At 38.0% G+C, this 16,822-nt stretch overlaps 1 protein-coding gene across 3 annotated transcripts in view; it reads right to left on the bottom strand.

Moving 5' to 3' along the window:
* The window catches only part of ATRNL1 (attractin like 1), a 515,103-nt gene that overhangs the window by 235,942 nt on the left and 262,339 nt on the right, over positions 1–16,822 (bottom strand). For all 3 annotated transcript variants that reach the window (XM_081912145.1, XM_081912147.1, XM_081912146.1), the window contains exon 26: positions 5,242–5,320. In XM_081912145.1, coding sequence (XP_081768271.1) covers positions 5,242–5,320 — 79 coding nt within the window. The remainder of the gene's footprint in view (positions 1–5,241; positions 5,321–16,822) is intronic.

Below are 16,822 nucleotides of genomic sequence, written 5' to 3'. Positions count from 1 at the left end.
AGAAAAATGTATATAAAAAGCTAAGCTCCTGACATGCCCCTACTATCCCACTGCAAAAGAAATTAAAGCAACTGTAAATCCTCAGCACACACTTTTCAGATTGCTGTCCAATATATCTGGTGTAGATTTTTTTATGTAGTTTGGTTGTACAGTTTTCTGGTTTTGTGCAAATCTCAGAGAATCAAAAGAAAAATGTATTCTTCTGTTCAGGAGCACACCAGAAACCATTACAGTGGTACCTCGGATTACAGACGCTTCAGGTTACAGACACTTCAGGTTACAGACTCTGCTAACCCAGAAATAGTACCTTGGGTTAAGAACTTTGCTTCAGGATGAGTACAGAAATCATGCAGTGGTGGTGCAGCGGCAGCAGGAGGCCTCATTAGCTAAAGTGGTACCTCAGGTTAAGAACAGTTTCAGGTTAAGAACGGACCTCCAAAATGAATTAAGTTCTTAACCCAAGGTACCACTGTATAAGTACAGCTGAAAATGAAATGAAAGCAGTGAGGAAGTAGGACAAATGGAAAGGAAACTAGTAAAAAATGACATCTGATCCACCAACTGAAAAACACTGAAACAAATTGTATGTGAAGGCCAATTTGAGTAGTTTGAAATTTCCTCTAATTTACCAGATTTTCCCTGTATCATGTGAACCCAAATTTACACGTGAAAAGCACTGAGATTAGATTGTCATGTGGACTACACAAATTAAATGGGGCAGCTGCAAGCACACAGTTAAACATGGTGTTGGCAAACCCTATGTTTGTAATATTTACCAGACTTATAAGTCATTCTCTATACACTCAAATGTGTTTACTTCACAGATGGCTTGCATCAGCATTTCATGAGATCAGTGGGCTCAGTTTGCATCTCTTGCTGGATCACAGCACAGCTTGCCAGGAAGGAATCATCATACAGTAGGGGCAGCTCAGTGCTAAGTGGGTCCCTAGAGTCAATTGGCAGGGTAGCCTGGCCAGGACTTGGGGTCTCAGGGACAGCTCTGGTTGATTGCATATAGGCTGGGGGAGGGGGGCAAAGCTTGCTGTTGAGATGCTGCTTCCTACCAATGTATGTTCAGCATGTTAGCTATGATTACTTAATTAGACCTAATAAAATTACTCACAATTTGAATTCAAATAATGATTTTCAATTATTTGGAAACAACTTCGTGCTACTCAAATAATTAAAATACAAAAGAGTGGTTTTTGTATACAAGGAAGAGTGGTTATTTAAACAAACAAAAAAAGTGGTTATTTAAAAGGACAAAAAAGGTATTGACAGGGATCCAAAGAGTTAGTCTAGATGGGGCTTGGGTGAACCCAGTGTTTGCTTTCCCCTCTGCCTGTCTTTGATAAGTAAATGCTCACTAAGCCACCTCATAAAAAGGTCTTGGTGTAAAAATCAGTTCCTATGGAGCCACAAGCCCAAAGCCATCCTGGGTATAGAGAAGAGTCAGCAGTTATTTCGATCCCAGCTCCTGTCAGTGGAAATGTAAAAAGCTACTGAATGTGAAACCTGAATCTCCATTTTGACCTGTATTTGCTTCTTACTAATAACCACATGACTAAAAAAAGAACTCCAACTATAATATTCAATGTCAATAACATCAAAGCCTACACTTTTGCATAAGAGACCTATAAAGAAGAAAGCATTCACTTATAACACCACCACTTAAAAGTCTCTTCACTAAAAAGCTGCTGAACCTCTGGCTAATTACTTGCCTCAACTTTTGCAATGGATGTATAAATGCCCAATTCCAACAGAATGTAAAATTGTCATTAATGAGGAAGCACAGGGCCATTGCATTTCAAAGCAGTTCTGTTTCAAGTACTGATGAGGTGGATTAGTTAATGCAGACCCTTAACAAAAATAATTCATAAACTAGAGTTTATTCACCTTTGAAGGCAGACATAATTTTGGTGACCAACTCCCAATGTTACCTCTGGAGAGCAGAACACCAGGAACAATGCTATGTTCCGGAGAGCAGAACACCAGGAACAATGCTAGTATTAATTCCACAGACACTTCCCACATACAAAATATTTTGATCATAAAAATGGAAATAACATTTACTTGCGAAAAATATTTAATTATGTGAACAGGGTGAGGAACTTTAGGCTCACTATACAGCCCTCAAGACTCTTTCAAGACCACAGCTCTCACCAGTTTTGCTCCATTCCTTCCTCAAGTGATTTACAATGCCTTCTACACCATTCAGCCTAAGAACCTGCCCAGCACTGTAGAAAGACATGAAGGAAATGGGCTTGGAGCATATAGCAACCAGAAGCAGGATGTAGCAGCAATTACAGTGCTTTTGGGGCATTGTGCCTTAACATGAAATGCAAATGAGGGCCCCTGACTGTGAGAAGGCTTTCAAGCATGTCCAACTGTGAACATTCTGCTATTCACAGGCACCAATGATAAGCTTAATATAGCTTCTAGTTTGGCTCATGAGACCTTACATCTGCACACAGTGCCTGAGACAGGCACAGCCCATCCTTCAAATGAAGTTGCAAGAAAATAGACTGCCCTCTGGTCCACTCCTTGGGCATTAAAGGTGGGTCTTGCATGCTCACCCTACCTCAGTATTGGCAGACTTTCCCTCCCACTCACCCTCTATTGTAAATCTCTGACTCCTCTGCAGAAATGAGTCTGTTGACCAATGACGTTGCTATGGACTGTTGCTCATTTTAGGGCTGGGAGGAATTTTGCCTACATGCAAACTGGCTTTAATTATGGGGAGTTTCCACCTACCTCATAACAATCATCACAACTTATCTAGATGGGAGAGGCACTGGCTGGGTCCTTAGGAGGAAGAGGCACTCTACCCATCCCATATGTATGGGAATTCCCTTAAGTGACCCTGAAAGGTAGCATTCTCTGTCCAGAAGCCCAGCTTGGGGGCTGAAGGGCCAGAGCATTCCCTACCAGTGGCTGAATGGGGCCTACCAGAAATGGTTTGTACCATGAGGAACCCCAGCATCAGCCAACCCCTGTCTTTTATCAGCCAGTAAGTGGGCTGGTTGATTAATGGATATATGACCAATGCCTATACCAAATCTATTCTGCTGTAATCAATAAAGTTGTGGCCCAATTTCAATCCAACACCTGGCTATATGTTGTTATTTGCTGCATGCACCCCCACCTACAGCTTCACTAGACTTGGCCTACAAAGAAGTAAGCACCTCTGAACATAATGGAACTAACTTCCATGAACACGTGCATAGAAAAACATTATGTAAATTTGCTAAACTTAAGTCCATTTTAAAATCAGTGAAACTTGGGTGCCTTTGAATAGAATATGAACTGAATCCAACCATTCAGGATTAGTAAACACTTGGACACAATCATTATTCAAATCTCTGACATGTATTTAACCATAAATAGCAAGACAACATGATATTAACAATGTTTACAGGTACTTAAAAAAAATCCAATTTCTCTATTGGCAGAAAAACTGTTTAGATTGGAATAATTGACAGAGGTTGTGTTTTAGTTCTCTGTCATATTAATTCTAACCAAATATATTAAGTCATGCTTCATAAGTGATTTGTGTATAAGCATGGATAAAATTAATGGTTTGTTCAAATAATCAGAATATTCGCTCTGGTATTTTTTGCTGTGCCTTAAGGTTAAATTAGTTTTAATTAGCTTTTGCATTTCAAACCATTCTCCTCACACATAGTACAATATTATGTGACTTATGTTGTATGCAGTTACATGCAAAGAAGGTCCAGAGCAGGACACTTTATTATGAAGAGCCTCTACTCATGAGTAGGAGCTCCCATGTTGGACTTTCTCTGTATACAATTGTGTGCAATGCATAGATGTTGAAAGAAGGAAATGTGATGTCAAGGGAGGAGCAAAAGACGCAGTCCAGCTCTACACTCTTTCATGTGTTCCTCATGTGTAGAGCATATAGGCTACAATCTTCAGTTTGTAGATATAAAAGGATGCCCTTTTTACGTAAAAGGTTGACACATGCAAGTCTGTATCATTCTGCTCTGCATTTAAGCACAAAAGGAATGTGTACATGAAAGAGTTTTCAAAACATGTTTCATACCTAATATTTTCAGAGTGCATGAGTGCTATGTTTTGTGGAAAGTTTAACAAACAACAGTACAATGGAAGTCTCAACAGCTACATCATAGTTAAATCAATTTCTTTGCAATTAAATATTTTTCCTATGACTCTGGAATACTATTTATTTTCCCACCTCCCAATTAAAATAATATTATAAATTGACATAATTAAAGTAATTAAGATAATGGTCAGATGACATCATTATCGTTCTACAGTCAATAATGAGCTATTGGAGGATTTCAGGAAGATTACAAAATATATCAGGCTATTTTAAGAAGCTAGCTAGCTAAGCAATAAATTGGGGTACCTTGAAGTAACTATATAGACTCTGATAAGTAACTATTTGCACAATTTTATCCTAATGATAAACAGTTTTAAATCACCATCTAATTTATTCAGTACTATTATACCGTCGTGCAAATGCTCATTGAGTCTTAAAAGATCTGACCCAATTTAAGCTGTGGATGCAAACGATGATTTTTTTATTTTTTATTTTAATCAAGCTGTGACCACAAAGTGTCCTCTTTTGCAGCAGCAGCTTGAACTGAAGCTATGGCTGTAAGTGCAACGAAAGAATCAAGACTGCCATCTAAATGGACTTCAGATTATTATTTTCAAGCTCAATACAGCAGGCACCATAACAGAACTGAGCATCACTTCATGTATACTAAACCAGGAAGAGGGAGAGGTGGGGCAAATCCAAAGCTATGTTTGCTTTTTAAAGTTAGGTGCTCCTACCTGCCCTCCAAACAAGCCAAGAAAAAGGGGCAAAATATACAGGTGCACATGTAGAAAGAGCAGTTGTGGACAGAGTACACCAAATATATGAAAACAGGGCAAATATCGAACTAATCTGACCTTGGCGAACTTTGAAAAATTGCAGCTAACCCTTAACAGATATTTTTGATTTATTGCTTACAAAGGGGATGTAAAAAAGCAGCAGCACAGTTTTTTCACAGGTCAAACTTGTAGTAAACTAGCCACGTTTATCCAAGCAAAGAAAGTAGATTATCCTGTACTGCCTGAATATGGCAAGAAAAAAATGTTATGTGTGAAAAGATTTCGCTTAATTTCCCAAGTGTGACAAGCAGGTTGCATGTTCACCTGCAGCTCTGAGACAAAAAAAAACCATCATAGTAATTCCAGTGTTACTGATACCTCTCTTCGTCGAGAAGCCCAGCAGGTTTGTTTGATTTTCCAGACCACGGCAGCGACCAACAACAACGACAAGAAACAGCTGCAAAAGTAAAACATGAAAAATGAATGAGAGACTAGAGTGTTTTTGCACAACCCTTTCTGAAAAGCATTGACATTTGATGGCATGAAGGCAATAAGGCTGGAGAGCATATTCTAACAAAGGCGAACTAGCAACGAAACAAAAACATAGTCCACCAATCCCTAGTTCTCTTGGTGTCTGATAACAAATGCCACTTATCCAATATGCATATCCAGAAGCTGTAATTTGGTCAAATATTACGGTAGTCAACAGCACAGCAAAACTTGCATTTATTTACTGGCAGATTTTCTGCTTTGCTTTCCATCACTACAAATGACCAAAGAAGTTTACAACAATAATAAATCACAACCATTTTGTACTGAAACCAAAGTTGAGGGAAAGTGCCTTCTTACCATGCACCCCTGACAACTAATTTTTATCCCCACTGAAACTTTTGGGGAAATATTCAAGGACATTTTGTATTTATTTATGGCATTGCATAACCCTTTATAACTAAAAATCCTAAGGCAGTTTGCAACGTAAATAAAACAAAAGAAGTTTTTGAGAGAAAGCTAAATAAAGGGAAATTGCAATGGGGCAAATCAAGGGGAGGGACCTTTCCCACCACCAGCAAGTCAAGCCTGATTCTTAGAAAACTGCTGTTACAGAGAATCACAAAGTTCTCACAGAGAGAAAAGAGTTAGAGGTTCATATGCCATAGACTTTTAGGCTATTACTGTCTCACTTGGGGTTGATTATTGGATTCCCCAACACCAAAATACTTTTAAAAGTACAGTAGATAAATATCAACAGTGAAATTAAGTTTGCATTAATATAAAAAGTGGGTTTTGTTCTTAGGCTCCCAATGTTTTCATACTTTTGAGTTCCTGTAGTTTCACAGTATTCAGGGGTTTTAGATGGTCAAGATATTAATTTCTTAGATTGCTTGGGTTGGTAAATCAAGCAATACTAGTTTTTTCAGTGCACTGTGTGAAATGCTGTGGACAGCATTTAAAATAAAATTGTTCTGTTACACTTCTGTAGAGAACAGCACTTCAGCAAAACCAGTTTTCATAGAACTGCAATTACTGATAGGAGGAAAGGAAGTGTACAAGTTGAGATGCCTCAAAATTATTGGGGAGTTTTCCCCTTTTTTCAGTTATCTGTAATTTATATCCTGGGAAATGGGAGCAATTGGAGAAAGGTTTATGTTCATGGTACTTAGTGTCTTTCCTCTGATGTCTTCACTTGTGGGCTCCGGTTTGTGATAATAAGCATTCTCTGATGAAAACAGGGATGTCCTAATGAAAAGCGGGACATTCTGGGATCAAATCAGAAACTGGGACAGCATCTGTAAATCCGGGACTGGCCCTGGAAAATAGGGACACTTGGAGGGGCTCTGAATTACATTCACAAGTAATGTAATTTCCTTAAAATATGGATGCCAAAATTCTGCTAGAGAATATAAATCCCATGGCTCAAATTTTGGAATTGCACACCAACTTGCAATTAAAGCAGTATCCCTAATACTATTGTATGTGAGCACTTCTGGTCATGCATAGAGGTTCCAACACACCACAGGAATTTATTACTTAACTATAGGGTGTTAGATGGGACTGAAAAAAACTTTTCTTATTGTTGTTAAAATCATTCATTATAAAGCCAGCCTATAGCTGGTAGTCCACTAGGCTTTACTCAGAGTAGACCTATTGAATTAACAACTGTTTTGAGTTAATGAATGCTTTTGTTTGTTACTATGTTATGCATTTTTGCATTTTTATATTGCAAACCACCCTGTGATCCTTTGATGAAGGGCAGAACAGAAATTTAATAAATAAAAATAATAAATATGACCATGATCTATTAATTTCAATAGGGAAACTCAGAGTACAACTTATTTGAATGAACCTTTTATCTGTACCTGCATGCTGTGCTTTATTGTTAAAACCATATTTACAATAAATATTTTCTTTTTCTATAATCTATGTCTTACATACTTCTAGCCTGGGAGGATTCAGCTATGCACACTGGACAGTGCTTGGTTTGACTCCACCTAAGGATCATTTGGGGAGAGTGTGTTTTGGCAACCACGTGGGTGATGGTTTAACAGAGGGATTCCCAAATACACATGCCTATCATTCACCATCTTAACATTCATGCCATAGACTGTTGTGTTTCCCTTGCACCTTCTGACTGAGACTCTCTCCCTGCTGAAGTTCCAGCACTAGATGAAGACTTTCCTATTTCAGCAAACATTTTGAAGCCATCTTCTGTTTTATGATAAATTTTAACTGTTCATATTATCTGTATTTTTAAAATATTTTATGTACACAGCTTAGAAATCTTGGACATTAAGCAGTATACAAATGCCTTAAACAAATAAAATAAAGAAGTGATAGGATGCTTTATTTGCAAGCAACAGAAGTGATGAAGATAGTTTCAACCTATCATCCATTGAAACAAATGCTGAAACTCGCATTGATTATATTTTATGTTTCTCATTAGAATACATTCAGAATAGCACATGTATCATTCAATGCACAAAACTGCAGCAAACCATCAGAATACTTAATAATAAGCACATTAGTTAAAAATTTGGTGCTGGCATTTCCTGATCAAAAGCAAAAGTGTTCAATCATTGGTTTCCCTTTTTAGTTTACTATATGTGCTTTCAAAGCATTTCATAACTATCATGACAGCATATTCTGCTCTGGTATGCTAATGAGGGGTAAAAAAACAAGATATATGGTAGAACTCTATTCATTATCACTATATTTCCTAAGCAGACAACATACAGTATTGTTACTCAAGGCTGTAATGAATTCCAGCTGTTATAGATCATTTCCCCATTGTAACTGAATTAGTATTCATGTTTAATTATGCCAATTTAAAATATTTATGTGCCTGTACAGACACAGACACACTTCACAACAATTATTTGTATAAATATACTTGAGTAATGAACATTAGAAATTCAAGAAAGGTCAGATAAAATACTAACAGAAAATCAAATCCTAACACCTAGAAGCCTTTTTATTTGGAAAATATTTTTTATTCATAAATGGCTCCATATATTTCCATGCATAAAATATTTCACATACTTCCAAGGCTTTTTGTATTAGTTTGATCAATGTATAACTTTATTTTCAAAGAAAATTTTTATACATTCCATTCTATTTGATTTATATCGAAATATCAAAACAACTGCAACTTAGAGGACTAGCTTGGTGCTAGTATAAACTTCAGTAAAACTGAGTGACAGAGATACTACTTTCTCAGTTTATCTGTATACAAGCATTGCTGTAAAATGTATTAGAGATAATAAAGTTGTTAGATGATCTTGGATTTGTTACTCGTTCAGCCTCATTTTGACTTTGTTGTGAATGCTAACCTGGATCAGTATTATAAAAATACTTAATATATGAAAAGCTCTCTAACGTGATTAAATAATTATCATTAGCTTATCCTTGCTGTGAAAACAACAGCAGCAGCTGCAATCTGAACTTCCTAAACTGTTTGTAACTTGCATGCATGCAAAGGGATTCTATGTGAAAGGATAAGAAAGGATATTTCACCTCACAAACAATCTTAATTGATTCTCATTTATTTTATGCTTGGATTTTCTGGAGCTGGGAATGTGAAGAATCTTGGAGGGACTGGTTGATGACAGAAGCAGAGTGAGTGAATCACAGCTACTGGTAGTAGTTTGGAAGCAGATTATATCATGACTGATGTGTAAAGTACTGGAAGTCAAAATCCCAGGAACGTAACATCGTTATCTCACTGCTGGCTGAGAAAAGATGCTTCTGCTACAATAGCCAAGGGAATGAACTAATTCTTAAACAATTTTCAGCTGCTTAAAAGGTCTCCTCCTCTTATTGGTGGATCAGATTCCATGCACCTGCTTTCCAAAACTCAACATTTCATTCAAGTCTTAATGTGGAACCAGCATACAAACAGCTGGTCAATACCTCTCCTTTCAACATAGCTGAGCTGTTAAGGTACAGAAACACCTACTTCATAAAAATGCAGCTTAATTAAATTATAGCACCAACTCAAATCAGAATTATCAGCAACAAGATCTAATAGAATCTGCAACCACACTATAGATTACCTGAGCATGATATAGGAAGTACTCACAAGGTGATGGAGGATGGCAAGGGGATGGGGGCCAGTACACAGGAAACAGAACAGCAGGACCCATGGTGGGCTCTGAGGCATAGAGAGGAGCTGGAGGGATGTTCTAGGAGGCAGCCCAGCTCACTAGATGGGGGTATTGCAAGCTATGGAAGGTGGTGTGTGATTTCTCAGGTGGAGTAGGCTCAGAAGAGGTGTGGGTTGCATGCTTCAACTAGCCCAGATGTTGCAGTCAGCATGCAAAGTATAAAGTGGAAGCAGAACTAATGTCTGATTAACTTCCCAGGTGAGTTGGACCATGGCTTGGACGTTCTAGGGAGCTCTTTGAGACTATGCATGTGTGGGACTGACCTCCAGGTGCCCTGACCCCTGGATCAGCTGCAGAGATGAGAACCAGGCTTGATTGGACCATGGACTTTGTCCTGCCAGACTGTGCAGTAGTATCTACTGTGGGATTGTGCACTCCAGAGGGACTTGCTACCAGGTGGCTCAGGACAAGGACAAACAGAATGGTGATGTGAAGCACATATGTAGTTACTGTGACTTTGTTACTGTGTTAATCATGGAGACTACACCATCTCCCTTCCTTGAAGTCAGCAGGAGGAGGCCTTGCAATTTCTGAGACTGTCTCTCTTGACATCCAAATAAATCTGGCCATATGTCTAGACTCAACTCAGACCTAGGTCTACCAGGATTACATCTGCATCATTGTGGGTTGTTCAGCTTCCAAACAATAGAGGCTTTTAAATCTGGCAAAGCCAACATATTGGCAGCAGTGTCACACACAAAAATCACTGCTTGTCATTTAATCATATATATAAAAGTATAGTTGAGACCACGATTTGCCAAAAAAACAACAACACAAAGCTACAGCTCAGCAAGATTGAAATGGAGGAATCTGACACCATGGATATGTTGCTCTTCCTCGATGCATGTTGGAATTTCTCAAATTTGCTTTTCTGCTTAAAGAAAACAACATTTAATTTAATTCTGATCAAGGAATTGAATCATTTTTTAACATCTCATTCAATCTTGTGAATAAATTCTACAGAGATTTCAACAGTATGCATCTTGCACAGCACAAGAACAGGAAACAGGCCTGTCAATATTTTCAACTAGAAAATATGTAAGCTCTGCTGCAAATCAACAAATCAACCTGCAGAGGTTTTTTTCTGTGATGGAATGAAAAAGGTAAAGTGACAAACATTAACTATATCTTACAGTAGCAAATTCCAAAGTTTATGCATTGTGTGAATAACTACTTCTTATAGTCTGTCCTGAATTTTCCAACAGACAATGGCATTGGGAATAGCGAAAGGCAAATTCTCCGTTCTTCAATTTAGAATTGGCTTTTTATATATGAAAATTTCAGATGACTCTTGGGGTGAAAAATTAATGTTTGCTGAGAGTTCTCTCTAGCTTATGATGTTTGCACATGCATGTTGAGAGGCATTCTTATTTTGCCTCTCAGGAATGGTAGTTTGATTTCATTTCCCTGGCACCCATTTTACAGCACAAGCCATGATGGAAAGTTACTTAGAAAGAGATGAATTAAAGACAACAGCCCACTTTTACAAAGTTTACAAGAATCAATCAAAATAATTGATCAACCTAAATAAAGAAGATACTTGCCAAACAAAATGCTGCTTAACTAGTTTCTATGGTCACATATACTTCAAAACAGTAAACAAAGTGCTTCGTTTAGATTAAGAGGTTAATATTTTAAGTTTTTTTATGCACCTACCAAGCAGTTTGTTCAGCTTTAATGTTAATTATATATGTGCAGAATTTCATTTACTATTCCAGGTTGGAGATTATCTCCTTGAGGAAATGGCACTCAACTCATAATATATGTGAGCATTGTAGGCAGACAAATTCATATTCAAATCAAGTAATTACAGACTTCAGCAACATATTTAATTGGGGAAGCAAATCAGATATACATGTGAACAGGATTCCTGCACTTTGTGGAGCCAACAAGAATAATAAGATGTGATTGATATTTTGCTCATCAAGAATTATTTTAGTGGTTGATTTCCTATGAACTATGCCACATTCTTTCACTTATTTTGAAAATATGATTTGCAAGGCATGAGTATCACAGAACAGGATGTCAGTTGAAGCTGAGCAATCACCTCTTCACAACTTGTACGATTCAACAGTGTGAAGAAAAGAAGGTACAGTGACATGGCATCTGAAGTTGTTCATCTAAGCAGAGCTCAAGAGATGTCAGTGGATATCTATCTATAAACCTTCATGCCAAAGCAAGAAATCAAGAACTAACTGAAAAAAATGAATATGGCATGCTAGACAATTTGGCTGTTTTGGGCCATGACAGCACAATGTTATGTGGCTCCAGTTCTTCCTGGAGGACTGATTTCAGAAGGGGATACAGGGGGACTGGTTTGTAAGGCAGCTCAGTGCTCTATGCTATTTAGTATCTTCATGAAACTGCTACTATCTCATCATATTATTACTATGCTAATATAACCATACTCAGGTGGACTATGTATAATTAGCTCACTTGCAACTCCTTCCTCTTTACTGGCATTAAAACACCACTTTTTAGCCATAAATGTAAGCAAAGTTCAAACATGGGTTATATAAAATAAAATAAACTATTAAAATGCAAGTGCAATCAAAAGCCATTTAAATGATAATGTGTGGTTTTGCTTCTGAAGTGGAATTCTCAAATTAAGTAGCAGAACCCAAATTCATTTCAAACACACCATACAGAGAACAGTGCTGTTTTGCATAGAAGATATAAGTCTATTTATATCCATTACTTATACTTCTGTGAACAGTGCCACTTAGCCACTTTACTTCCTATAAATTGTGCCTAGGAATTATACTTGTTTGTATTCATTCCACCGTAACACAGTAAGAGCTGACAATGGACGGATGTCCACAGTTGACAAGATTAGTAATATCATTCAAAAACAGTTATTACAGGTAACTTCATCCTATAAACCAACTTGTTTCAACCCAACTAAATGCCACCCAAAACTTGACAAGGTGGGCAAATCTACCATTCTACCATAGAAAGCCTACTGGTCTTTAGTTTGAAGGCACAGATTGTGCTCCATATATTCAAACCTGGAGCCATTTTGGTACTTGGATGACCCATGAGACTACCTAAAACACATTCCCTCTACAGAGAATAACTGGTAGCCATGACCTTCTTGGTCAGTAGTTGTACCATAGAGAAAGATGACTGGAAGGACTAATCAGTGGGTTTTACTCTTTAGAAATTCAACTGGATTTGACAATATTTATGTTACCAAATTCTCTATCATGTCAAACACATGAAAATCATGCATAATCTGAATAGATTTTGGTACTTAATCCCATGTGAGGTAAAGGATGCATCATATGCCAGAAAAAGCTTAATTGACAGCATGTGCTTAACATACAGTGACAAAGCTCTCACAATTTAACAACATGCTGTCAAATGAAAGCAAATTTGAACTCTAGTAACTCCGCAGTACCTCCTTTCATCTATTTCAAAGAAGAAATAAAAAAGATTTATAGTCGGGATGGTTTAATTTTTAAAAAAACGGAAATAGATCTTTATAGGATAAATAAAACTTCTGACCCGTTAAGTGTGATTCTGTTTCTGTTACTCCTGGAAAAGACTTTCATATTTTACATTCTGTGCCTATGCTGAAGGATAAAATATTTTATATTTCTTCAAAGAAATGAAGTTGATTTAAAACATAATGTGTGATTGGATGCATGAATGTCTATTTTATTCCACATAAATGCTTCAGGAAGCTAGTGCATGCAATGTGTTCCTTCCCCAAAGGACAAGATATTAAACAGAAATGCACCCCTGTCCTTCAAATGATACATTTAGTATGCCTTCCACAATACATATGACTATTAATTTCCATATCAGAAGAAGTACATGCAATAATTTAGGCTTGGATAACCTACAAGAAGCTTAAAAGGGAGGGAAAGCTGTTCATCTTCTATTTTGACACCTGGCTATGCTAGTGCCCAAGCCTATGCCCCATACCCTGCTCATGGAGTCCACAGAATTGAGCTCCCAGGTTTCAACCATTCCACAGCTGGTTTCACTACCTTGGCTCTGGTGAGTATTTAAGGTTATCACCTCTAGATATCTCTGCTTCCAGGAACAGGGTGCAATAGTAGGCGCAACTGTCCAGTGTTATTCTGTATCAGCTATCATATTTTATATCAGCTACCAATTAAATCAGACTATTTGGTCACAGCTCACAGCCTACTTTATGCAGCAAATTTCCACTGTATTTCCACTGAAATCTATGAGGCTACATTATGTGACTGCACATGAGTAGACAGTATGTGGACTGCAGCCTTAGATTTCTTTCTGCATTTTGTTACCTGTTGTTCTTTCCAAACTGTCCTTTAGAGTCTGATTGTAGGTTGTTTTCACTTAAATTGATTTATGAATATAAAATGTAATCAGAAAGCTATGCAGTCGTGCCATTGTAAACTAGACCTCTATATGGACATTAAAGTCATGCCTGAGCTGCAGTATGAACATTAGAAGGCTGATCCTAAATTCAATCAAGAAACTCAAAAGCTACATACTAGCTCATGAAAAAAGACGAAGAAATTCCAAGATCCTGTAGCCTTTTCATTTCAGAAAATGCCCTGACACATTTTGAGCTTTACTGCTTTTCCTCTCTATGCTACTACATTCCTACATATTAACCAGCTCGTATTGCCATTTTATGCAAACCCTTTTATTATAAAATCAACATGTTCACACTGTGTAATGTATTTTTATTGGATGACATGAACAAATTGATTTTATAATAAAAGCACTTCAAAAACTTCCCCCATTGTCTATTTTATAGTAAAAGTACAAGCCCAGTTCCCATGATACTCATGGCTCAAATCTGCCACTTGCAGGCCAGCCTGTTCACAGCTTCTCTGCCTGTGATCCAAGCCACCTGATTTCCAGTAACTGCAGAGGAGTTGGAATTCAGGCTCCTCCCATCACCAGTCAAACACCTAACCTGCTACTACCTAAGGAGGAAAATCATAATAGGTTGGGCAGTAATGGCAACAGGCAGAAACTCAGCAGGTCTTCATGGCCCTATGGCCCTTTGTCAACTATCTTACTCTTCTCCTTTCTATGTAACTTCTCCTTTTTCCTCTGTCTGCAGCATGTCCACTTTCGCTGTGCATGTCTGAAGTAACCTCCTTCTCTTTTAACACCATCCCTCTATCTGCACCAAAAGCTGTGTGTGTGTGTGTGTGTGTGTGTGTGTGAGAGAGAGAGAGAGAGAGAGAGAGAGAGAGAGAGAGAGAGAGAGAGAGAGAGAGATTGCTCCTTGCTGCCATGTCTGGCGCTTTAAAGTGGACAATCATATGGATCATTATTCAAAGGATTAGTGCCAGATGTTATTCTTAATCCAGGATATGGAAACTGGTTGTAACTTGTCAGTGGTGAAAGCTACACTACACATGGTAAAAGGTTATTATTTCATATTTCCAGGACTAAGCCACAGTACGGAAATATGCTCTGATGGCCTGCTGTCAAATCATTCTTTTAGCTTTACAGAAATAATACTTTCGTTACTGAAAGTCTGTTAAAAAACAAACTGCATGCAACCATGAGTAACTGTTTCTCAACAAATTAAAAGCTTTAATGTATTTGTTTATTTGGTTGGTGCTGGTGATCACTGTGTTTGTTTCTTCAAAAACAGCATTTGAATTCAATATTTTATGCCATATGCTTCATTTCTGACTCAGAGGTGCTGGGGTGTGGCTTTGCCCAAAAGTCATGCTCATGATCTCCAACATACATTTAAAACATGTCTTGAGTTACATTTTAGTAGTCTGTCAGGATCCTGCTGAGGGTCGTCTAGAAGAAGCCATAGGAGAGTTGAGAGGGCAAAGGTTGATGCAGGACATGATGTTTTAAGGAACAAGCCTGTTGTTTAATGTAACCTTCTCAACTCCACACCCAGCTTACACTCTGTTGCACATCCAAGTCTTTGAGATTCATTGTCTTAGGCAGAAGAGCCACAATGGGGCCATCTATAACTGGGAACTTTAGCTTGTCCATTATCGCTTGGTTCAGGATGCAGTAATTGTTTGTGCATGTCACAGCTTTGCAATTTTATAGCCATTTGGCCTTGAACCCTTTCCTAAAAATGGGGTGGGCTGATATGGATTCTCACTTCATGTGTACTTCTCACACCACCAAAGCACTCCTTGAGGTAGGTAGCACAGAAATGTCTGATGGGTGATTTATTCTAGCACTGACATGACCTTGCACAGCAATGTTATGTCATGCTGCTGTTGGAATAGCCAGTGCAATGAGCATTCCTCTGCATCAGACTCTTCGCTTCATTCATTCTCGTTATCACTTATAGTCTGGGTGTGGTCTGTTGCCCCAGAAGAGGTATTACCTATAAGATTTGTACTATTGTTAGGTTGATGCACCTTCTGGTCTCTGCCCTAGAAACCATTTGCGCTTCAGCAGATGGATGGTTCTATTGCAGCTATGGCTGTTGAGGAGGTGCAGACTGCAGGGCTGGAATTACAGATGAAATCAAAGCTTGAATCTCCTTGGAGCATAGCTGTCAACTTTCCCCTTTTTAAAAGGAAAATTCCCTTATTCTGAATAGGATTCCTCGCAAGAAAAGGGAAAAGTTGACAGCTATGCCTTGGAGGTGGCCACCTGCAAAGCTTCCTTAAGGGTTAACAGTAGTTCTCTGGGCAGCTGCAATAGCCATGGCAAAGTTTGTGTCAGGAGCTGAACTCTCTGCTGTGATTAAATGTTATGATTATGGGTTCTGCACCAATATTGTTTTATTTGTTCTAATTTATTTATTTTGTTTCATTTAATTTTTTTTGCATAAAATTCAATTTATTTAATTAATCCTCTCTTTTAGAAATGGCCACTAGAAGTAAACAATACACTCAAAATGACAATCAGGTGTTGTATGTTTTAGGCTGCCACACTCAAATGGCTGCCAGATGTTGTCCCCTGTGTCTACTAATGGAGTCTGGAGTGGCATGATTCACAGGAACCTAATATGGCAATTGGAGAATTGGCAGGGGGAAAGGAGCCATTAAACTATCTTGCCACTGCCCCTACTCTGATCTGGACTATAGCCTGTGGTTGCAGTTTCTCAGGGGCTATCCACTGACATTAATGGAGGCAAGGAAAGGTCATTTAAATCCTGCCTCTGATCGTGGAGATAAGAAATAAAGGCTGGGGTCAACTGATTGTTGCACGGCAGGGGGAGTTAATCTATTAGCAAACCCAGGTTAATCAGGTAAGCAATCTAGGATTAAGTATTTATCATTCTACAATTAATTTTGTAATCCATCTACAATTAATTAATTATAAATCTACTATTAATTATTTAACTAATTAGAAAA

Source organism: Podarcis melisellensis, assembly GCF_964234715.1.
Source record: "Podarcis melisellensis genome assembly, chromosome: 5".
Taxonomy (NCBI): Eukaryota; Metazoa; Chordata; class Lepidosauria; order Squamata; family Lacertidae; genus Podarcis; species Podarcis melisellensis.
This window is presented reverse-complemented; position numbering and strand designations above follow the sequence as displayed.